Source organism: Rutilus rutilus (genome assembly GCF_951802725.1).
Source record: "Rutilus rutilus genome assembly, chromosome: 22".
Taxonomy (NCBI): domain Eukaryota; kingdom Metazoa; phylum Chordata; class Actinopteri; order Cypriniformes; family Leuciscidae; genus Rutilus; species Rutilus rutilus.
Window position 1 is genome coordinate 26,273,603 of NC_140227.1, and position 23,959 is coordinate 26,297,561.

At 38.1% G+C, this 23,959-nt stretch overlaps 1 protein-coding gene across 2 annotated transcripts; it reads left to right on the forward strand.

Moving 5' to 3' along the window:
- Positions 1 to 565: 565 nt before the first annotated feature.
- On the forward strand, positions 566 to 22,890 carry mst1rb (macrophage stimulating 1 receptor b). 2 transcript variants are annotated; one of them, XM_084395711.1, is made up of 21 exons: positions 566 to 802; positions 2,445 to 3,736; positions 7,432 to 7,608; positions 7,681 to 7,803; positions 7,932 to 8,102; positions 8,828 to 8,988; positions 9,690 to 9,828; positions 9,951 to 10,087; positions 10,683 to 10,862; positions 10,963 to 11,062; positions 14,202 to 14,420; positions 14,656 to 14,802; positions 14,931 to 15,084; positions 15,243 to 15,335; positions 15,714 to 15,926; positions 16,492 to 16,572; positions 17,009 to 17,190; positions 17,413 to 17,522; positions 18,173 to 18,338; positions 18,443 to 18,579; positions 19,554 to 22,890. In XM_084395711.1, exons 2-21 carry the CDS (start codon positions 2,534 to 2,536, stop codon positions 19,783 to 19,785), a joined length of 4,125 nt encoding a protein of 1,374 aa, XP_084251837.1. In that variant the 5' UTR covers positions 566 to 802; positions 2,445 to 2,533; the 3' UTR covers positions 19,786 to 22,890. The 2 variants fall into 2 exon arrangements, with proteins under 2 accessions (XP_084251837.1, XP_084251838.1); XM_084395712.1 differs by lacking the exon at positions 15,243 to 15,335.
- Positions 22,891 to 23,959: the final 1,069 nt, after the last annotated feature.

Here is a 23,959-nt window from a genome sequence, read left to right on the forward strand (position 1 = left end):
ATGCAGATGAGGATCTGCATAGTAAAACTAGGCGTTGTAAGCTCCATATATGGTTATTTCGGGGAGGAGACGCATGTGCGCAAAATCTTCCGCTGACTGGGATTTATAAAGTGTATTCTGCGCAGGTTCTGGCGTACGAACGTTATAAATCCGAATATTATTTTGCGTAGGCCTACGCCATTTTTGGCTTTCGGGCGCACGTACACTTTTAGTAAGGTTCCTACGCACAGTTTTATAAATGAGACCCCAGGTGTGTTCTCACAACCACAGTGACACATTACATTATTTGGACGTTGTGTGCGTGAGATTTATTTATTCTATTCATCAAAGGAATAATATTGAATTCTACTATGCCTACTAGATTGGCTAATGAATATTAAATAGATCACGTGACCAAGGAACGTCTGCATGCGTAAATAATATTAATAAAAATGCCGTCACCATAGTAGCGTTCATTCCATTGACTGTATAAAAAAGGTTCAGTCCCGTATGCTGGTGGGCGGGGCCTATCAGCTCCAGTCAGTGGCGCTCGTGGATCAAACGAAACAAAGCAGTCGTCCCAAACACCAAGACAGCTCTCTAATTATGTATCGCTAAAGTTTCTTATCTGGTTTTATGTATAAACGAAAGTCAATATATTCTGTTACAATATTTGGAAAGTTGTTTCCCCTCTTTCATTGTTTTCACTCGTGGGGAAGTTTCTACACGTTTAGAGTTGGAAATGCAGTTATTGATCTGTCCTGAGATCTGTTCTTCGCTGGTTTATCATCATCATCATCATCATCATCATCATCACTAACAGGTTAGTGTGTTCTTATTGTCTGTTTATCCTAAAATATTATTACTATATATATATATATATATATATATATATATATATATATATATATATATATATAAAATTAGGTATTTACAAGATTATATTTTTTTTGTAAACAATCCTTGTAAGTATTCGATCATTTATTGTCTTTTGTTCGTTTTGTACTTTGTATCCTCCATCATTACATTATAAAATCTACCAGTTGCAATACCTCAAGGCAGATTAAAAACATGAAAAACTTTGGGTTCTCATTTAAATAAATAAATAAATCGAACACAACATGTTTCTTGTCATTATGCTAAATCGATAACGATTGAAGATTTCAGAGGCTCGATCTCTGACTAATATCAAACGTCAAGCCAACTTTATCTCTGTTGAACTTTTGTCACTAATAATTATTAGGATTTATAAATGGCAAGAAGAGTATTAGATAGGTACAGAGCATCACAAATATGTTTTGTTCATTTAACCGAATAAGCATTAGGCTACAATGATTGATCAGGCGATATCAGACACAAATTGCATAATCTTTTCATGGACTAAACAATCTCAGGTTAACCTCAACCGTTGCCTAAACGTTATATCCTTGATACAAATAAATCAAATGGAGCAGCCGTATCTTTGACAGAGCAGCCTACATGTATTTCAGAAATTCTACAAGTTTGGGGACTCTGAGATTATTATAATTTTTTTGTCAGTGCAAATATAACAAAGACAAGTAGCCTATGTTTTACATGGTACATGGTAAGGCAGTCATGTAAGCCTGGATCCAAGTTATTGAATATTTAAAAAAGTAGTTTTTCACTAGGATCTTTTAAAAATTGATAAGCCTGCCTAGTCAGATTTCTATCCTAACTATGCATCGGTATATGGTTATTATTTGCATTTAGCAATCGAAAGAGACCTGTGATCCATTATAAGGTCCCTATTCTTTGGTCAAGATCTGTTTTAAAGAAACGCATACTACTTTCCATTGTTTCCCTAAAGATTAATAAATTCTATACATGTAATGCATTCTGTGCCACGGTGCAAATGCTGTGGCACGATTTTGAAAAGTAATTAGTTCATTTGTTACTTTAAAAGGCGCTTGACTGAAAAGCGGAACAGTCCATTTGCAACTTTTGCTCAAAAAAGCACGTCTAGGTTGTGACAAGAATGTCAATTAGAGAGGCCCTCAGTGTACAACATGGTGATGAGCTCTGTTAATAAATAACTCAGAGGAAAACCAAGAAATATAACATAGAACATTCTGTTATCTCAGAGTTGTACAAAATATCTATTTTTACCTTTTAGTGACTTTCTCTCTTGCAGAGATGCTGGCACAGAATGACATGAATGCGCAAAACCTCGGTTGGTGTTTATAGACTTACTGAAGTCAGAATTATTTGCAGTCATTGAAATCTTTCCCTCCATTACAATAAGACATTGTTTATGTCATTTTATTATAATTTAGATTCTGAAACCTTTATTTTAAGATAGTAGGATCACTTATTAATTAGTATTACTTGCTAATATCCATGAGGTTAGGGTTAGATGACTAAATGATGACAGAATTATAATTTTTGTCTGAGCTATTGATTAACCATTTTAAATAAAGCTTCTTTTGCGTTTGTTCTGTTCTCAGGGCTTCCTGTTTTCAGGATGTCTTCTCTGACAGATGCCTGCTGGAGGTAACCGAAACACTACAGCCATTTTTTTCACCCTGGAGTGGACATGGTCCATTGGGCCACTCATCTGGTGACATGTGTCTGGATACAGGCTATAATGTCTTCTGCATTAGACACTTGTCCCCCAGCGGCCCCCATCGCTGTGGACTTCTCGGTGCCGTACCCCATGACTTACTTTCAGACCCGCAATCCCATCCAGAACATAGTTACCAACTCCGTTTTCCAAGAGGTCTATGTGGCCTCTCAGAACATCATCGAGGCAGTGAACATCACTCTAGGGAAACTGTGGGAACTCCGTACGGGACCGGTGGCCAGTCCGGAGTGTGAGGTATGCAATTTGTGTGATATCGCAAGAGATCCCTTCCATGAGGACACAGACAATGAGGTGTTGCTCCTAGACACGTTCCTGATGTACTTGTACTCGTGTGGAAGCTCCCAGTACGGAGTTTGCTATTTCCATCAACTCCATGAAAATGGAAAGCCTCCCGGGCCTTCAAAGTGTTTATTCCGGAAGAAGTTCAACTCTCCGCAGTTCTGTCCGGATTGCATCGCTAGTCCTTTGGGAACTAAAGTCTCCATGGTGGAAGAGGGTCAAACGGTTTACTTCTTTGTCGCGGCAACAGTGAACAGCAGCGTGACTCAAAAATACGGTCGCATGTCCATTTCCGTACGCCGACCAGTTGCAACCGAGGATGGTTTTTACACCGACGTCAGAGGGTTGACGGTTTTGCCTGCTCTATGGCAGACATACAGCATCGAGTACATTTACAGCTTCTACACGCAGGACTTTGTCTACTTCTTGTCTGTCCAACGAGAGAGAACCGACTTGGACACTTCGCCCTTTCAAACAAGACTAGGCCGTCTACCACGCCACGAGTGGGAGATGCGACGGTATCGTGAAATTGTTTTAGAATGTCGCTTTGAACCCAAACGGCGACGGAGAAGCAACGTCAGCGAACCTTTCAAAGACGTGGTCTACAACGTGGTTCAAGCGGCCCACTTTGGAAAGGCTGGACGGGAGCTCGCCGATGAGCTGGGTGCTGAAGAAGAGGATGATATCTTATATGGTGTGTTCGCTGTGACTGATGACTCGGGTGTTCCTGAAGATGACTCGGCACTTTGTGCATTTCCGATGGATACGGTAAACACAGCAATAGATGACGGAGTGGAGGACTGTTGCAAGTCGGGACCAGAGCAGCTTTCCAGAGGCCTTTGCCATTTTCAGCCCTGTGAGAGCTGCCCACACGAGGTTGGTGCATTTCAGCTTATTTATTTACCCCTTTGTTTTTGTTCACAACAATCTACTGTAAATTCTGTACGATTTTGAACCAGTTTTATGGAAAGCATCCACGACACACTGTCGATAACCACAGAAGACTGACTTCTAAAGGAAAAATGCAATTAATGTTTAATTTTAGCACATGACTTTACGTGTGCTTTTGAAGAATTGGTTGGTGGACTGCATTTCTTGTCCATCATAACTTTCCATATGTTGGCTTTAATTGTTTCCGTCTTCAGTCTGTTCCCATTACACTCTCTCATTTCGCATGTTATTGTTTTACATTGAGACCTGCGAAGCTTTTTAAGTGGGCAATGGCGTACCTTGCCACCTTAAGAAAAGGCTAAAGGTATTTTAATTGGCTTGCTTCTTTCTTTTTTGTTATTTTGTTGTAAAATGTTTCGAGTGACCACAGTCTGGGTCATAAGTCACTTGCTTGTATATTCTGTCTCATGTCTTTGTGTTTGTTAGGATTTCAACTTCTATAGAGAGTAAAAATGGCACTGAATGCACTACACTCATAAAACAATAACTGTGTGGTTTGATTGAAGAAACCATGTAAAAATTCTTTGTAACTATTTACACTGAGGCTTTTTCAAGCACTTATTAGGTGTTGCACTTATACACATGCACGCAAAAACAGTTTTTGTTAATGCAGGAATTAAAAGCAACTATTGTAGTCCAATAGAATTATTGGGGAAAACACAGTGGCAAAGCCATTTGGCACCCGCTGGACAGTTGGTTCAGACAGATTCTCACAGGTTTATGAGGTTGATATTGCGTTATAGTCACTGTTTTTTTTGGAGGCTGTGCTTTTTGTGAGTCTGATCGTCTGAGACATTACTCATAATGATTTAGAACTTGAATCAGACTTGCAAAACAGTGACCTGCTTGACCTGCTAGCAAAATAACACTAAACAACACCCAGTTTAAAATCATGCCTTTTAAGACAAGATTCTTAAGTAGACTGTGCTTTGCTTTGTGTGTGAGTGTGTGTTTAAATCATATTTTTTTCTTTTTCTGTTATGTATATTTCATATTCAGGCCTGCAATAAATAGCTCTGCTTCTGCTAGACTATCTAACATCTGTTAAATAACTTACTGAATTCTAATGTTCCCCTGCTCTGTATCACAGCAGGATTCGTAGAAAACAATCTCAGCCACTTATAGGAGATGCTAACTTCATTTTCTTTCATTATGGAAAGCATTAAAAGTCTGATTTTTCAGTTTTGTGGAAGGTTTTGGAACATTAAAAAAATGTGAATGGAAAAAATGCACTTGTAAGGCAAAGTGTTTCAGAGGAACATTTTTGGGCATGCGGCAGATAGAACACTTTTAGGCTCCACTGAGGGTATCAGAGAAACTTGAAATTAGGGAGGAGGACATTGAGTTCATGATTGTGGTATGTGTTCTAAAACTAGCATGAGGTTGTCTACGAAGTATGTTAAACACTCTTTTCTAAGCCATTTTTGCACTTACTTTTAACCAGTAAGTGTCAGATGATTTTTAGTGGATATATGAAGTTTGATATATCTAATGCAGTGACACTGGATTCATTTTTGCATGTCTGAATTCTTTTTGCGAAACTGTATCATACCTAAGTTACTTACATTTCTCTGTATATGCCTATAATGCTAATGTACATTTGAAATGAGTTAGAAGCAGCATAAATGTGTGGCAAGTGTTTTAAAATATGTGAAGATCATTCTTTCAGTGTCCAGATGAGAACTGTCTACTTTTACGCAATCCAAATTTCCTTGTAATGTGTGGGAGAATGTCTCAGAAATCTCAGAGTGTGATTGCGAGTTTGGTGCTATAAAAACACAGTTTACAGATGGTATGTGTGTATGAGTGTGTGATAGTTTAGTTAAAAGAAGAGTTTATCCATTGTGGTCAATGTTTATGGGAAATGAGTGGAAAAAGTAGAAAATTACAGTGTAATTTTTGAGATTTCAATGAGAGACACAGATTACTCATTTTGTTAAAAAGGATGATTTAGCATTTTGAACAGGTAAAAATGTTTTTTTTTAAAAACATCATCTGCATAGAGCTAGTTTAGTTTGTGGTAAATCAGTCTACATAGTAAAATATTTAGTTTCCACACTGGGAATGCATTAGTGAGAATTGTGCTGTCTTTGTCACCCCCCTTACTTAAATAGTAAGTCAGTCTCAGCCACTTATTTCATAGTTATGTAGGACACAGTTTTTTGGTTGATCAGGGGTTGTGTGATTGTGTGGTTAATGTCTACACAATGTATATGCCAAACAATACAGGAAAGGCTTCAGAGAGCCACATGTACGAGCTCACCATAGTTTACAGCAGAGCAGAATACCATGATAGTATTCACCAGAGCACGGCACAGAGAAATTTGAGTCTGAGTTTGTTTGTGTTATGGTTGGAATTATTGTGGTAAGATTCTATTGGTGGCCTAGGTTACTGGAATATCCAATTTTTTGTTTTAAATATTCCTCGCAAAACATTGTCATACAACTGCCATTTTATCTGTGAAAGCATTTACATTACACTTACATTTAATCATTTAGCAGATGCTTTTATCTAAAGCGACTTACAAATGAGGAGAGAATACGCTGAAGCAATCAAACTAACAATAGGGCTGTCTGTCTATCTGTCTGTCTCTCTGTATGTCTATCTGTATGTCTGTCTGTCTGTCTGTCTCTCTGTATGTCTATCTGTATGTCTGTCTGTATGTCTCTCTCTCTGTATGTCTATCTGTCTGTCTGTCTCTCTGTATGTCTATCTGTCTGTCTGTCTGTATGTCTATCTGTCTGTCTATCTATCTGTATGTCTGTCTGTCTGTCTGTATCTGTATGTCTGTCTGTATGTCTGTCTGTCTGTCTATCTGTATGTCTATCTGTCTGTCTATCTATCTGTATGTCTGTCTGTCTGTCTGTCTATCTGTATGTCTATCTGTCTGTCTGTCTGTATCTGTATGTCTGTCTGTCTGTCTGTCTGTCTGTCTATCTGCATGTCTGTCTGTCTATCTGTCTGTCTGTATGTCTGTCTGTCTATCTATTTGTCTGTCTGTATGTCTGTTTCTCTGTATGTCTATCTATCTATCTGTCTGTCTGTATGTCTGTCTCTCTGTATGTCTGTCTGTATGTCTATCTGTCTGTCTGTATGTCTGTCTATCTGTCTGTATGTCTGTCTCTCTGTATGTCTATCTGTCTGTCTGTCTGTCTGTCTGTCTGTATGTCTGTCTCTCTGTATGTCTATCTGTCTGTCTGTATGTCTGTATGCCTCTCTATCGTTAATTTGTCTATCTCTCTGTCTCTATCGTTCATCGTTTTGTCTATCTGTCTGTCTTTTTATATTTTGTATTTACTATATTTTTATTTTTAACTTTTTATTTTATTTACTTTGTATTGACCTATTTAAAAATATATATATTTATTCATTTTTTCTTCATTTTTTGAACATCCCATGTTATTTTCATGTTATGTTCATTCTGGTTATTTATTTACAAATATGCAAATAACTTTTGTGTGTGGGTAAATGACGGATTTTAGAAAATGAATGAAAGTGTTTGTGAAAATGTCGAACTTTTGGATGTTGTACCACGGAGCATCTATTGTAAAGACAGACAAACAGATATCTGTAATACAGCAGTGCAACTCTGTTTGTTTTCTTGCATATGTGTGATCAGAGCATGGAGCACAATATGACCTGCAGAGATCAGCCCACCCTGGTGTCTCAGCCGTACTACAGAGTAGACCTCTTCAACAGACAGATGAGAGGCGTTCTGCTCACTTCTATACTGGTCACCAGCATCGAGAACAAGACAGTGGCTCATATAGGCACATCAGATGGGAGACTCCTGCAGGTGTGGATCAGAATGCTAGCTATGCCGGTTTGATTTATCATTATACCAACCTCTTTTCTTTTCACTCCACAGCTTGTCTTGAGAAGGTCCAGCCCTGTCATCTTTGCGAATTACTCCCTTGTAGAGAACCAGAAGGTCTCGTCTACCGCAGCGGTTCTCTCCCCAGACCATCTACTGTTTGTTGTTGGAGATAAGGTATGATCCAGATAAAGTTCCAACCATGATTTCACATGCAAGAAATATTCCAAGTGGACATGGCCAAGTTTCCAGAAGGCTTTATTCCTTCTTTGGGCTAATAAAAGTTCTATATTCATAACTGGCAGATGATTCAGGTGCCTCAGAGAGGTCCAGGTTGCCGGCACTTCCTCACATGTGCCATGTGCCTGACCGCACCAAAGTTCATGGGGTGTGGATGGTGCTCGGGTCAGTGCACCTGGGCTTCTGAGTGCAGGGGATACTGGGGAAATGAGTCATGTCCGCCCGGCATCACAGAGGTGAGATATGATTTGAAAATTAATCGTACAACGATCCTGTAGATGTAAAGAATGGATACATTTATATATATAGATATATGTTTATACATGCACTGCCCAGCCCCAAAAAAAGTTGCTCTTTGGATTTATTATTGGATCATAATTGCTGTGATTTTAATGTTTCTAGCATGTTACATGTTTGGCAACTGTTCTTCTAACCCTAATTGATGGAGTGTGTAGCTTTTCATTTCTTAAACAACCATGTAGGAACTAGGAAGACACATCATGGCCATATTTCCTTAATTTTTTAGTCAATGCAAGAGTCAAGCACTTTGTAAAGTTTCCTCCAGCTCATCCCAAAGACTTTCAATGAATTTAAGGTCTGGACTCAGAGGTGCCGATTCATGTGTGAAAATGATTCTTCATACTCCCTCCCAACCATTCTTTCACAATTTGAGCCTGATGAATCTTGACATTGTCATCCTGGAATATGGCCATGATATTTCTTCCCACATGATTGTTTAAGAAATGAAAGCTACACACTCCATCAATTAGGATTAGAAGAACTGTTGCCAAACATATAACATGCTAGAAACATAATAATCACGGCAATAGTGATCCAATCATGGACTCTTAAGCATTGCTTTTTTGGCCGGTAGTGTTTACATGTGTTTATATATGTTTACCCACAGGGTAATAGAAAGCATTTAGCAAATAAAACATGAATGGAAATGTTCTGTGCTCAGTTTTTCCCCAAGACAGCGCCCCCTGATGGTCAGAGTGAGATGACTCTGTGCGGATGGGAGTTCCAGTCGCCCCTGCGACCCGCCATCACGACCAGAACCCATGAGGTGAAGCTGGGTGAGACCGCCTGTGTGGTCCAGCCTCACAAAAGCAACAACACACAGTAAGTATTCCTGATTTCCTCTTCTTACAGATGATGAATAACAATAAAAGTGGATTTTTTTTTGGGTCAAACTTTGGTGGCAGTATTTTTTTATTTTTTTAAAGAAATTAATGCTTTATTCAGCAAGAATGCATTAAATACGTGCACGGTTTTTTGTGTAAATTTACACTTTGTTGAAAGATATTATTATCAAATAAATGCTGTTCTTTCTAACTTTCTATAAATCAAAGAATCCTGAAAAATGTAGTTTTGTTTCCACAAAAATATCAAGAAGCACAACTGTTTTCAACATTGATAATAATAATAATAAATGTTTATTGAGCTAAAATCTGCATTTAGAATGATTTCTGAAGAATCTTGTGACACTGAAGACTGTTGTTATGATACTGAATAATTTTTCGCTGTTTTTCTATATTTTCTAATTAAATAAATGTGAGCATCAAAAATTCATTAAACAGTTTTACTAATCCCAAACTTAATATATAAATTATATAAAACCTTTGTCAAATTCACTCAATCTTAACTGCACAATGAATAAATAGTGTTGAAAAAGTCATTAGGCAGTTAGGCTTCATTTTCACATAAATATTTGCAAATATATTTTGTATGCTCATGGAAAGTAGAAAGATTTTTGGTTAAATTTTACATGGTTGAATGAAGGTAAGTGTTTAAGTCATGTAACTGGTCATTTTTCTGCCCAGCTTATTGTGTAAGATCCGCTCTGGGGCGTCAGAGCCACTTTTTAAACCAGTGAACGTCACAGCAAAAGTGCACGAGGGCCGAGTGGAGGGCCGTTACTCTATTGAAGGAAGTGCAGAGATGCCTGGATTCACCTTTGTGGTAATTAGTTCATACACAAGCAAAACATGCATTTTCTTGTCAAGTTGATTTTTTTTAAGAATAGTCATTAGCAAGTGTGTAGACAACAGATTACCTTTGATCAACATCCTTTTTTTCACCAGGTTCCAAACATCACTGAGGTTCAACCTGACTATGGGCCGGTGGACGGAGGAACCCTCATCACCATCACAGGTCCTTATCTGGACTCTGGCAAGAACAGGAAAGTTACGCTTGATGGAGAAACATGTCCAATCCGAAGGTGTGTGTGTATCCATTATATCAGTCTTCAACTGGTGGCCTGAAGAGGCACTGCCAATTATATCAAATACATTTTTGTGTGAATATTCCTAAAAATCAAATTATTAATAGTTATAATAATGTACACTAACTTTTAAAAATGTTAAGGTTGGTTAAAAATTTTTTTTAATGTCTTTAAAATAAGTCTCATTTGCTCACTAAGGCTGCATTTATTTAATCAAAAATACAGTAAAAAGAGTATTATTGTCAAACATTATTCAGATATAAAATAACAGTATTATAATCAATCTTGAAAACAGTTGTGCTGCTTAATATTTTTGTGAAAATATTTTTATGTTTCAGGATTCTTTGATGAGTAGAAAGTTCAAAGGAACAGCATTTATTATACTTTTACGTCACTTTTGATCAATTTAATGTGTCCTTGCTGAATAGAAATTAATGACCCCAAACTTTTGAATGGTATATTACAGTAATGATTAATTTAATTGTTTTGCAAAATGTGTGAAATATATCATAAAGTATGTAAATGCATGTTATTGTTGGCCAGGTCTAAAATGCACAGTTTCATACAATACGTAATGATGTTCATGCTTCAGTGTATCTGTGGCCAGAGGAAACCTGTCCTCCATCGTATGTGTCTCTCAGCCTGTGACGGAGGTGAAGGACGTGGTGCTCCGTGTCTACATCGATAAGTCCCGTGTTGTGACCACTAACGTCTTCCGCTACAAAAAGAACCCTGAGATTCTTGCGGTGCTGCCCGATTGCAGCTTTGACAGGTACTGTAGATGCAGGAAGTTATAAGTTGTTTATTGGCAACTGAGAAAAGCTTTCAGGAAAAAAATGGATTGTCTAACATTTTATCTTGCTGAATTGCAGTGGGTCAAGAATCGTCATTGAAGGCCGAAATCTGGACTCTGTCTACAAAACTGTTGTCTACTTTAAACCCAAAGAAAGCCACCTCAAGCCGGTTTCCACTGTATGAACTCTAAACTTTTGCTCTTGAGATATTTTATACTACTGATCTTTTACCTTGTTTATTTAAAGGTTTATCATGAGGAATATTGCTTAATAGTTTAAAATTAAAATGTATTGTGTTATTCTGTAACTTTCAGAACTCAAAAAGTTCAAAAAGATTTATTGAAGCTACTGTAGGATTGAAAAACGGTCAATTCTAAAATCCTTAAGAACATTAAATATCTAGTTCAGTCATGAAACTCTAGACTAGAGGACACGGGCTTATAGGTCCTTTGAATGCAGTCTACAAGCAATCACATTATTACCGCATGGCACAAACTGAGTTTCCTCTGCTGTTCCTGCAGCCAATAAGATCACTTGCTATTTAAATAGTCTGGTTCATTGTTTACTGTAAGCTAGTCCTGCAACGTGCTATCAGAGTTCCTCTGAAATCCTCCTCCTCTCCCAGCTCCACCTGCCTAAATCTGCTATGGGATTTACTGTATGTTTATTTACACATTTTATTTAAGCATATCTTACTTGCTCACAGCAGCGTGTCTGTGTATCTATTAGCAGTAGCAAGTCCGTACTTGCTCTACCGCAGCACCAATAATCAACAGCAGCACCACCGTACCAGATCTAGTCCGCCAAGGCTAAATACATCAACATTTCCATATTCAATAACATGCTAAAACTAATCAGAGAGTTGTCATGAATTAACTGAAATTTAGCCCACACAGTCATGGTGAGGCAATAAGAAGGTAGCAGGATAGATAATCTTATTCATACACACTAGTAAAACTAGTCAAACATTGTGTGGTTCCTAGCTGTGTAGCACCTAAAGCTCTGCACATCTTATATAATCTAAATGTTAGAAAAGAGTGGCTGGAGTTTATTTTTACGTTTCAGTCGGATCTGTTTCAGTGGCATGTTTTCAAAGCACTGTATCTCATTTCAAATCATACAGCGCGTGCAGAATTATTAGGCACGTTGATTTTCTGGTCATATTTTTTTCCAGGCACATTTGACCAATTCCAAACCACATTAATCGTAATAACTACAATTAATTTTGTATTTAAAGGGATAGTTCACTTTGAAATGAAATTTTGGTATGTTTTAGCTTACCTCAAGGGCATCCAAGATGTAGGTGTCTTTATTTGTGTCTGTCAGTCATATAATGCAGGTCAATGGTCACCACCTCAAAGAGCATGCACAGAGAAGTCCAAATTAATCAATTCCCCATCGTAAGTACACATTGATGGCCTAAGACACGAAACGAGCGGTTTGTTTGTACACAACCACGTCCAAGTGATCTGAAGCCAGAACGCGCGCACACGTCACACACCAGGAAGATCACTTGGGCGTGGCTGTGTACAAGAGGTAAAAACTATATAAATACTGTTCATTTTCTCACACAAACCGCTCGTTTCGTGTCTTAGGCCATCAATGTGTACTTACGATGGGGAATTGTTTAATTTGGACTTCTCTGTGCATGCTCTTTGAGGTGGTGACCATAGACCTGCATTATATGACTGACAGACAAGAACGGTTTGACCTAAAAATATCAAAATTGAAACTACTGCGGAAACAAAGACACCTACATCTTGGATGCCCTTGAGGTAAGCTAAAACATACCAAAATTTAAGTTCAAAGTGAACTATCCCTTTAATCATTTATAAGTGATAATTGTTCATGAAGGCTGGAAATGAAAAACGCCTTATTTTCAGGTGTGCAGAATTATTAGGCAAGTTTTCTTTTACAGATAAAATAAGCCAAAAAAGAGATTTAACTCAGACTGAAAAGTCAAAAATTATTAAATGCCCATGAGAAGAATGCAATACTAATGCAAAACTAGAAATTGCAGTTAAGGCATGACCATTGGACAGTGAAATACTCATTAGGTCAGCAGGGTCAGACAAATACAGGTGGAGAAGAAAAGACACATGTTAACTGCAAAAGAATTAGGAATTAAGGTGAAGAATTAAGTGTGAAACCATCAGGAACCCTTTAGTCTCCAGCGCCACCATTTTCCAGAACTGCAACCTACCTGGAGTCTCCAGAAGTGCAAGGTGTCAGGGTCTCAGAGACTTGGGTTAGGTAAAGAATCCTAAAAATGTACCCCCTCTTAATAAGAATCACAAGCTGAAGTTTTGTGAAATACATGAAGACTGTTTTTTTATAGGCTTTATAGACAGATAGATTGAGAGTGACTCTTGAAGGACCAGCACCACATCCTCTTCTACCACTATTTGAAGAATTTATCTTCCAGAATCTGACAGTAAGTATTGGGAGTTAATTTTTAGCCCATCTCTGCAAAACGGACTTCAGGGTAGGAGATGGACTAAAAATAAACTCCCAAAACATATTAAAACGTATTCTGGAAGATGAATTCTTCAAATAGTGGTAGAAGAGGATATGGTGCTGGTCCTTCAAGAGTCACTCTCAATCTGTCTGTCTATAAAGCCTATAAAAAAAACAGTCTTCATGTATTTCACAACACTTCAGCTTGTGATTCTTAAAAAATATGATCAGAAAATCAACGTGCCTAATAATTGTGCACGCACTGTATAATCGTCTTATAGGCACAGCAGCCAATTTAATTAACACAAATTGGATAACATAAAGCTACAAGTATAAGTGTCCAGCTCTCTTTATTTATTTTTCTGTTTAAAGATTATATATGTAGTTGGGTGAATCTACCTACTCTGTTTAGGGTGTGTTCACACGTGTAGTTCGGTTCTCTTGGTTCCTTTGGTCCAGACCAAAAAGGAAAATGACACATTTAGTCCTGGTTCACTCTGTGTTCACACTGTCATTTTTAACACCAAACCTAAAGATGGCAACAACAACAAAAATCGCACCAGAGTTCGTTTTAATCGAACCAAACCTGCCAAGTGTGAACACACGCTTAATGACCACAACAACAATGCATGGTTTTTGGTGTCTTCGGAGCATGTAAGACTTTCATAATGTTGTCTCGGTTCTTCCGCGAGAGCTGCGATTATAAATGAAAGATTAAAGTGTTTTAAATCTTTACGTTTGCAGTGTTTTAGTGTTTTCAGATTGCAACATCATAGCGAACAGATATATATTTGTGGGCACATGGCACAATCTGACATTCGCCTTGTTTTACATTTGTTCCATACTGTTGTTTTCTGAAGGAGTGCAGGGGTAAAGCAAAACCCACCCGAATGGAGTGCGTCACCCCAGTCTTCCATCGCGATGAGACCGAAGAGGGCGAGCTCTCGTTTGACATGGACGGAGTGCTTGGCCTGTGGAAACAAGACTTCTCCTACCACCCCTATGGCAGACCCATCCCGTTTGAGACTGAAGGTCACATACTGAGACTCTACCCTGGGTTTGATGAAGTGTCCTTGCATGTATGTATTAAATCACATTATTCCATTGCTGCTCTGACTTTTTTCACTCTCGATCATCTTTCAATGTATGCCTTGATAACGTTTTATTGGGTCCAAAAGTCTGAGACCACATTTAAAAACCAAAGAATTTTGAACATTTTAAAAGCTAAATCATATTTAAAGATTTCACTAGTAATATCTTTCACTATAAAGACACTGTTTGTGACTATACAACTTTTTTGTTCTTATGACGCAGCATCAGAAGTTGAACCTTGTGAGTTCTTGCATGTCAATCACGATGACGGTTGGAGACGCTGACTGTGGCGCCAAAGTTCTAGATAATGAGATCACATGCAGGATCCCTAATAATATCACTATTCCCAGTGAGGGTTTACCTGTGAAGGTGAGTGCTTGAAAGCATGTGTAGATCTATAAATGCAATAATTTTACCTTGTCTTTAGCCAAATCACCTTGATTGCCATTAGTTGCATAATACAACCTTACTCTGACATCAGTATTTTCTCATGCCAGGTAACAGTTAATGGGTACACACATAATGTTGGCACTGTAATCTTGGTCAGTAACCACTATATGGTGGGTATTGTGCTTGGCATACTGGCAGCTCTGGTCACTGGTGCGGTTATGGCCTTCATTGTGCTGAAACATCTGAGGAAGCAGAAAAAAGGTGAGCACATTTCACATTTTCCGTTCATTTAAGCAATGCCAACTCTTATTTTGCGGTCAAATCTTTTTCAGTCATTTTTCAGTTACACATCTTAGCAAGCACAGTTAAGACTATATCGATTTTATCAATACTTTTTTTTTTTTTTTTTAAATCCACAGCTTCGCTGGCAGAAAGTCGTCTGTCTTATTTTTCCCACAGTCGTTCGCGTAATAATAGTGTGGATTTATGTCCCTTAGGAGACTACAGACGTGGTGAGACGACACTTTCACATCAGCAACCAATAAAAAAAAAGATCATAATGATCGATCACTGAATTATCAGCGTTCTCATATTTTTTTATTGAAATATTTTTCAATATAAGTTTTAGATATATAATTGAATGGTTTCTACTAGGGATGGGGGAACAGTTCTGGTTCGGGTCTGATTCTAATTCCATATAATTCCAATAAATGGAACCAAACATTATATATCATAATATATGATTTAATATAACACATAACTAAAATAAAGTATGTGTCCTACTAAGAGCACAAACCTAATTTTTGTTCACATGAAATATTAGGTCTACACATTTACTTGAAGGCTAAAAATATTTCAGAAGCACTTCCATTTTTCTTTGCTCCTTGTAGAACTGCCCGTCACAACCATCATTGCACCTGCTGGGGTCGTGGCGTTCCCCGGCCTGGCCTACACAGGCACCCTGGACACAACCCTGACCCCTCTCATGCCCCCAGAGAAGATCTCCATCACCAGTTTCCGCCCTGAGCTTCTGGAGGAGGTGAAGGACGTGCTGATCCCAGCTTCCATGCTCAAGGTTCACCACCACCAGATCATCGGAAAGGGTATGCTTAGAAATCAAATATGCTGAATGCTGCAAATAAATTGATAGGGGGTCGATAAGATTTTTGAAATGTTTTGAAAGTCTCTTATGCTCTTCAAGGATGCTTTTATTTGATCAAAAATACAGTAAAAACAGAAATATTGTGAAATATTGTTATAATTTTAAATAACTATTTTCTATTTTAATTCTTCAGTGTCACATGATCCTTCAGAAAGCATTCTAATATGCTTATTATGCTGATTTTATTTTTGTGGAAACCTTTATACATCATTTTTCAAGATGCTTTGATAAATAGAAAGTTCAAAAGAACAGCATTTATTTGAAATAGAAATCTTTTGAAACGTTGTGAATGTCTTCACTATCACTTTTAATTAATTTAATGCATCCTTTCTGGATAAAAGGATTCATTTCTTCTTTTTTTTTTTTTTACGTAAAAATATAACTGACCCTAAACTCCAGGGTTTAGAATATGATATTGCTTCATTTCTCAAAAAATGCAATTACTGAAAAAAGGAATAAGGTCATATTTTGAACTTGAAGATTAATAAACATGCTTTTTTTCGTAGGACACTTTGGCACAGTTTACCATGGTTACCTCACTGACCACAACAACAGAGAAATCCATTGTGCTGTGAAATCTCTCAACAGTAAGAAACTCCTCAATGGCTCGTAAAGATGCTCCTGAAAATCTGAACTGCACTCTTGGGATGACCTACCTGATGAAAAACATTTATTTCTCACAATGAGCTGCCTTTAAAATTGGCTAGCTGTTTGCCGTGTTCCTGTTGCTTAAACCAAGGTCATGGGTTTGAATCCCTGGGAATGCAATAACTTAGTAAACGTCTACCGTACCTTGAACGCAAATGCAATTTCCTTTGGATAAAAGTGTCTGCCAAATGCATAAATGGTACTTTATGAAAAAATAGTTTTCATTCCAAAATATTCAAAACATTTGTTTTCAAACAACATCCTGGGTCTAAGATCATTTTTAGAAGACTGATCTCTAAATGTAAATTGACTTAATATATCATATAAATGCTTGCATCACAACTGTTTTTTGTCTGTTTTTGTTTTCTCTGGTAGGAATAACAGATGTGGAAGAAGTGGAGCAGTTTCTGAAAGAGGGCATTCTGATGAAGGGATTTCATCACAGTAATGTTCTCTCTCTTCTGGGTATCCTGCTTCCTGAAGAGGGACTTCCCTTGGTGGTCTTACCTTACATGAAACACGGAGACTTGCGTCACTTCATTCGCTGTGAGAAGAGGGTCAGTTGCTAGAACTTGAACTCAGACACATCAAATATGTTATGTATTTTGCCTTTCACAACATGTTTGTATTTGGGGATGGATTTCACAACATGACCTCCTGCACTGCTCATAACCTTTATAGAAGTTCCAGGAAGTGATGTTGCCAAAAATTATACAAACTCACTGTGTCTGTTTTACTTATTTATTTGGGTCTTATATAGTCTTGTTGTCTTATCCTAGAGTCCCACAGTTAAGGATTTGATTGGCTTCGGGCTCCAGGTTGCTAAAGGAATGGAGTATCTGGCACAAAAGAAATTTGTACACCGCGATCTAGCGGCACGCAATTGCATGTGAGTTTTGCACGCACAAAGATTATGAATTAAGGCCCTGATATACTTTAAGCGAAATCGAAGAACAAACTGATGTGACGTCATTTCGAACAAAATCAGGCCAAAACAAAGTTTGTTTGGAGTTTTCGGGAGTTTGAAACAGCTTGCCAAACAAATATTCAATAAAAGTTCACTTCGACTGACAAATACCTTCAAACTACTATTGGTCCATTCTGATTAAAGGGTCAGTTCACCCAAAAATGTTAATTATCCCATAATTTACTCACCCTCAAGCCATCCTAGGTGTATATGACTTTCTTCTTTCAGCCTAACACAATTGGAGTTATATAAAAAAAATATCCTGGCTCTTCCAAGCTTTATAATGGGAGTGCCAATTTTTTGAAGCCCAAAAAAGTGGATCCATCCATCATAAAAGCAATCCATACGGCTCCAGGGGGTCAATAAAGGCCTTCTGAAGCGAAGTTTTTTTAAAGAAAAATATCCATTATTATAACTTTATAAACTATAAGCACTAGCTTTGCATTATTTGCATTCTTATCTTTGCTTTATTTTAATTCGCCTATACCAACTATTCTTATGTATGTAAATGCACAGTGAAGTTCAGAGTGCAACTGTGAATTTGGTACTGACTCATCCAATGTTCTCTCAAGGCTTGATGAATCCTACACCGTAAAGGTAGCAGACTTCGGAATGGCTCGAGATGTGCTTGAGAAGGAGTACTACAGTGTCCAGGATCACAGGAAAGCCAAATTACCAGTTAAATGGATGGCCATTGAGAGCCTGCAGACGCAGAAGTTCACGACCAAGTCAGATGTGGTGAGATATGAAAATGAAATATGCTTATGTTTAACTACTGGATTACTATAAGTATTAATTATACACTGTTTCTTCTTAACTTTTTATTCTGTCTTTGATTGCAGTGGTCTTTTGGGGTTCTGATGTGGGAGATGCTCACACGAGGAGCCAGCCCGTACCCTGAAGTTGACCCATATGATGTCACACATTACCTCTTAAAGGGACGACGGCTACCTCAGCCACAGTATTGTCCAGGTCCCTTGTAAGTTTCTCTATTTTTCTACAGGATGCACTTATACTCCAACTTAATTTTCTTGATCGATCGATAATGTTGGTGTACAGTAGAAAAGTTTGGCTTACACAGGCTGGTTTTTATTCTGCAGTTGTTTTCCATTCTTCCATTTGTTTTTAGACATTGCTCCACAAGAGTGACCTGGCCTTTTGGAATTTCAATGGTTTTAAGTAGCTGTCAGTCCGTTTAGTGTTTTTCCACCATTTGAGGTTCAGAGGGTTTAGAGCTTACTCAGTATTCAGAGCGGTGGAAAAGGTCAATCGAAAGGTTATTGTGAATGTCCCTTCAATTATCCATCACCTCAAGCACTACACTCATAGAGTTAATCATCATTCATTTTCAGACAGAGGGAAATATTTAAAAATCCCAAGTGACACTGCAAAACTTTGTAAACCTTGAGAAATTTCCAGCAATCACTAACCCAACTTTTAGCTTTTAGGCAGAGTTGAACTGTGAAAAATATGTCTGGGAATATTCTAAAAGAGTTCCATGATAACAAAATACGTTTTTTTCTCTCTTAAGTTTTAGATATTTAAAGCAAAACAAAAGTATAAACTTTGTTTTTCTTGGATATAGTTACAGAAGCCCCATATACACACACAACAGTTAGTTCTGGTTCTCTAATCTGATTGACTGAGAGCCTTTTCCAGTCATAAATTATATTGAACAACAGAACTACATTTTAAAGGGCAGAGTTGGAAACTCTGGAACACTGAGTCACTAACCATTCCTTAAATTATGACAGAGTGTTGTAACAGGATGTGGAAACATGACGGGTGGTGAAGTTCAGCCATGGAAACTGTGAATGTGTTTGACTCAAGATCATATGGGGTTACTATGACATCAGATGCCTTATTTTGCAAATATAGTATGACAAAGCTGGTCATTTTTCAATTGAGGTGAGCCAGTTGAGAGATGACTGACCCTCACCTCTCTATCTGCAGGTTTGCCATTATGCTACAGTGTTGGGACCCCGACCCTGAGAAGAGACCAACCTTCTCCACACTGGTGTCCGCTGTAATGAGTATCCTGTCCAGCCTGGAGGGGGAACACTACATCAGCCTGAAGGTCACATACGTCAATCTGGACCAGCCCCGGCCCTACCCCGCTCTAACAGACTCTGCCGATGAATATGATTCGTCAGATGCAGATGATGCAGGCTCAGTCTCTAGCTGATTGGCTAACTGGTTTGATACTCTAAAAAGGGAGTCTTTTTCTCGGCCTTGCTGACAAGGCAGTAGGTGTGTTCGACTTGAAGTGGTGCTGCGCAGACTGATCGGTGTATGACATCAAAGTATCGCGAGAGCGATTCGAAAGCATACTACACACCTAATGACTGTGCTTTAAAGAGGACTACTTATGCTTTTTTCTTTAGTGTGTACTGTTGTTGTTTGAGCATGAAAAAGGTCTGCACTAGTTAAGTGCTGCAAAGTTACAAAGCACAAAGTCCACTATAAAGGGAGTTCTTCTCTATATCAGTAAGCACTGTTTCTGAAATCCCTGAAACGCCTCGATTGTAGTCTCGAGTTTTCTTCTGGTAACGTACACGTCACAATATCCCTAATTTATAATCATAATTCCCGCCCAAAGGCATTTACAAAAAAAGTTGCAGTTGCATTAGTTGTGTGTTGAAACTTGCGGTTATGGTAAGGGTTGTGACATTTACGAAACACGCCCAAAGCAGTTGACCAATCACACTGGTCCAGCCGACCAATCAGCACATTGTTCTTTTAGTAAGGAGGGGCTTCATAGAGACAGGAACTAAACAGAGCATTACTGACAGACTGGGAAGAGAGGTGCTGCAACAATGTCAAATATGTGAAAAATAAAGTTATTTTTAAACATTTAAGTATGCAAACCTATTCCAGTAGACCCCAAAAACAAAATCAAGACTTTGTAAAAGTGAATAATGTGGCCTCTTTAAATAGCATGCTAGAATACTACATAAACAGTACTATTTTAACAGTAGCCATACTGGTGCACGGTATATGGATTTAATAGGGGCTTTTGCACTCAGTTATAGGAACTAGCCACCATGGTGGTCCCCCGAGAACTGCCGAGAAACTCTGTCACTTTCGTCCTGCCGTTCTGGTTGTTGTGTGGGATTTTTATTTTGACAACGCTGAGACCGTCTTCCTTAGTTTATACTAGATAAGTAAACAGTAGAAAGAAAGTAAACAGTATGCGAAAAAGTATTATAGCATTTGGCTTGTGGTTGATGCCCAATGTCACTGTCTGAGCAGAAATACATAATCATGTTTCGCTTGTTCCCTTCAAAGTCGCGTTGGATTTCCTCCTTAGCTTAAAGGTGGAGAAGTGCCTGGATTTCGGCGGTATTTCCATATTATTGGAGTAAATATATAGGCTATAAACTGTTTACATAGCTTTTTTAAAATGGCGGGTACCGGTCTTTCACATGTGTTCGACCAGTCAACGTACACTTATGTCACTGGTAGCTCCTTTTGTGCTAGGTTATGCTGCCTTCATGTGCTATAAGAATTATCATAAATATGGGTTTCCTAGTTAAAAATTGAACATGAATGCCCTCTCAAGTCATATTTACCTCTGGGAATCTTGGGGATAATTTTGATACCCAAGTTCCCTTAGTGGGGCGGGCAATAAACTTTAAACATGGCCGAGGGAAGAACGATTGCTGCTGTGACTGCTATTCTTTATTAGTTTTTCACAACAGCTACATCGCCTTGTCTTGTCATTAAAGTAATGCATATTTACATATATGAATAATCATTTAAAGCGTATTGTACAGCGAAAATACCCTGTGTTTGAGCGAAATTCCAGAATCGTCAGCAGGCTGACTATATAGCGCGGTGAATGTTTGTATGGTTGTGAATATTGGACGCTAAATTATAATTTGGGCTTTTATAAGATTTTCCCAATAAAATATAGAATAATGAATAAACCGTCCTCAATGATTCCTGTTCTTTTCGCAAACGAAGCACTTGAATGCGACGAGCTCGTACTCACGACTTCAGAAGTGGGAAGTAGTACATTTCCGATTACACGTGAAGGCAGCATTCAACCCTAGTCTGAAGTAGGAGCTAATTTAGTCCCCCCAAAAGTCATTCCTATAACTAAAATCGTTCCCCGTGCGAACACGCCAAAAAGCTGATACTTCCACCAATAGTTATAGGAACTATGAAAACGTTCCTCCGGTGCGAAAGCCCCTATTAGGCTTTTATAATGAAACATTTTATAATGTAGCCTATGCATGGAAGAGTTGGATGACCTAATACAAAGTTTTGTAATGAACCTCTAGATGGTGCAGACTTTCAGTCATATCATTCTCTATAGGTTACAGCTGATTGGTTCCTGCTGTATCTGTAGCCAATGAGCTTGCGTGCTCAACCTTCAAATACTTGGTTAGCATTTGCCTTAGCAGTGCAGCACACTTTCAGAAACCCTCCATCTTCCCCAGCTCCACCTGTCTAGATCTGCTACGGGTAATTCATGTACGCTATATTGTACAGCAGCAGCATGTCTTATATACTCACAGCAGCGCGTCATGTATGTATTGGCAGTGGCGAGTCCTGTACTTGCTCTGCAGCAGCAGCGTAGCAGATCTATTCCAAGACCAAATATATCAACATCCTCATACCCATTACCATGCCAAACGCTCTGAGAGTTGTCATGACAGAACTACATTTATAAAAATGTGCAGTATACCAATGCAATCAAACTAAGTTACATTTATGTGTAGTTCGTATCATATGACGTTATATTTTGCATATAACAGGGCAAAACGCTCGCCATAAGAGTCAAAATACTGTATGAAACCTGTATGTTAGTATACTTCTGGCCTTGTACTGTATGTGCAGGATTGTTAATGAAGCTTTTGAAGTGATTAACTTTGAAATCAAGTCAGCAGTGACAGGAACAGCACTTAACACATTTGTTTCTCACTCAAGCACTGTCCTCATTAGACTTCATTTCAGTTGTAGAGGATGTATATTTTATTTATGAAACAACTACATTTTTATGTGAATAATTTTCTGTATTTTCCTATGTATATATAGGCCTATATCCGCACCACTTAATTTTAAAGATAGGTTGTAATCAGTGAGCCTTAACTTGGTGTTTGGTTTGTGATTATATCAGATGCTTGTACAGAGAAGGGATTGAGTGCACAATGTTTGGGATGAGTCAGCACTGAAAGGTGTTGAACTGAATATATCACCGTGCTGCAGTTACAGAGCCTGTAGAAACGAGTGAGAATTTGACATCTACGATGCACATCTCTAAATAAAATCCAATTTTGCCAAAGGTGCCAGGGTTTAGTGTATACTTGAATTATCTTGGGTAATATATATATATATTTTTTTTAAGAACTTATTAAATGGCATCATTAGCATCTGGAAATGACGAACAAAACCAAAATGCTCTACATTTGTATTAAAAAAGGTTTTGTACTGATATAAGGACAAGGGATCTATACATTGTACAGTTTTTGTTTTGGAGTAAACTATGACGCCGATATAACCGGCATTATATGTGTCTTTGCATATTAAAGTGGGGTAGAAAAAAGTATTTTAAAATCATAAAAGGGAACACACTGTACCTTTGAGCTTGTGCTAGAAGAGAGCACTAGGGGTCAGTAAAAGCCTTTTCGTGATGGAGCAAATATTAAATGGGATGCGCTTTTCTCAGTTTGCAGCAAAATGAACAAAACCAAAAACAAATTATGATTCCCTCATATAATTATGCAGTTTAAAGTCCAATAATCATTTTCAAAGCAATGTGATTATTTTTTTTATTTTTTTTGAGAGAAGAGTGTGTGTCTTTCAATATCACTGTATGGTAGTTTTACTATTATGATTCCTTGTCACTGTGTGTTATATTCCGTTATGCATATCCTTTATTCACTTTTCATGCACAGACTATAAAACCGGCAACACTGAATTGACTGCACAATTGCAAAACTTGTTGGCCGACAGTGTCAGACAGAAGCATGAAGAGAATAAAAAGAGAGATCCAAGTCGACAAAAGCCACAAAGAACTCAAGGTTCAGAGGTAGTAAGTCTCATTCCAACAACAGAAGCCAATACAAATAAAACAGAGAGGGAAACAAACATCATAACGTTGTTTTTCCCTCCCATGTCTCTCGCTCACTTCCTCTGTTACAAGATAAAAGAACCAAAGTAAATTCCCAGAAGATGCAGCCTTTGATTGTGAGCTCATATCTGCACCAGTGTCAAAAGTGTGTGTGTGTGAGGGAGAGAGAGAGAAAGAAAATTTCCTACTGGGTGAGATGAATAGTGAGCTATAGACACAGGCTGTTCTCGCCGCATAGTCACAACCTGCAGCCTTGAACCCTTTCATCATGTTCTAACAG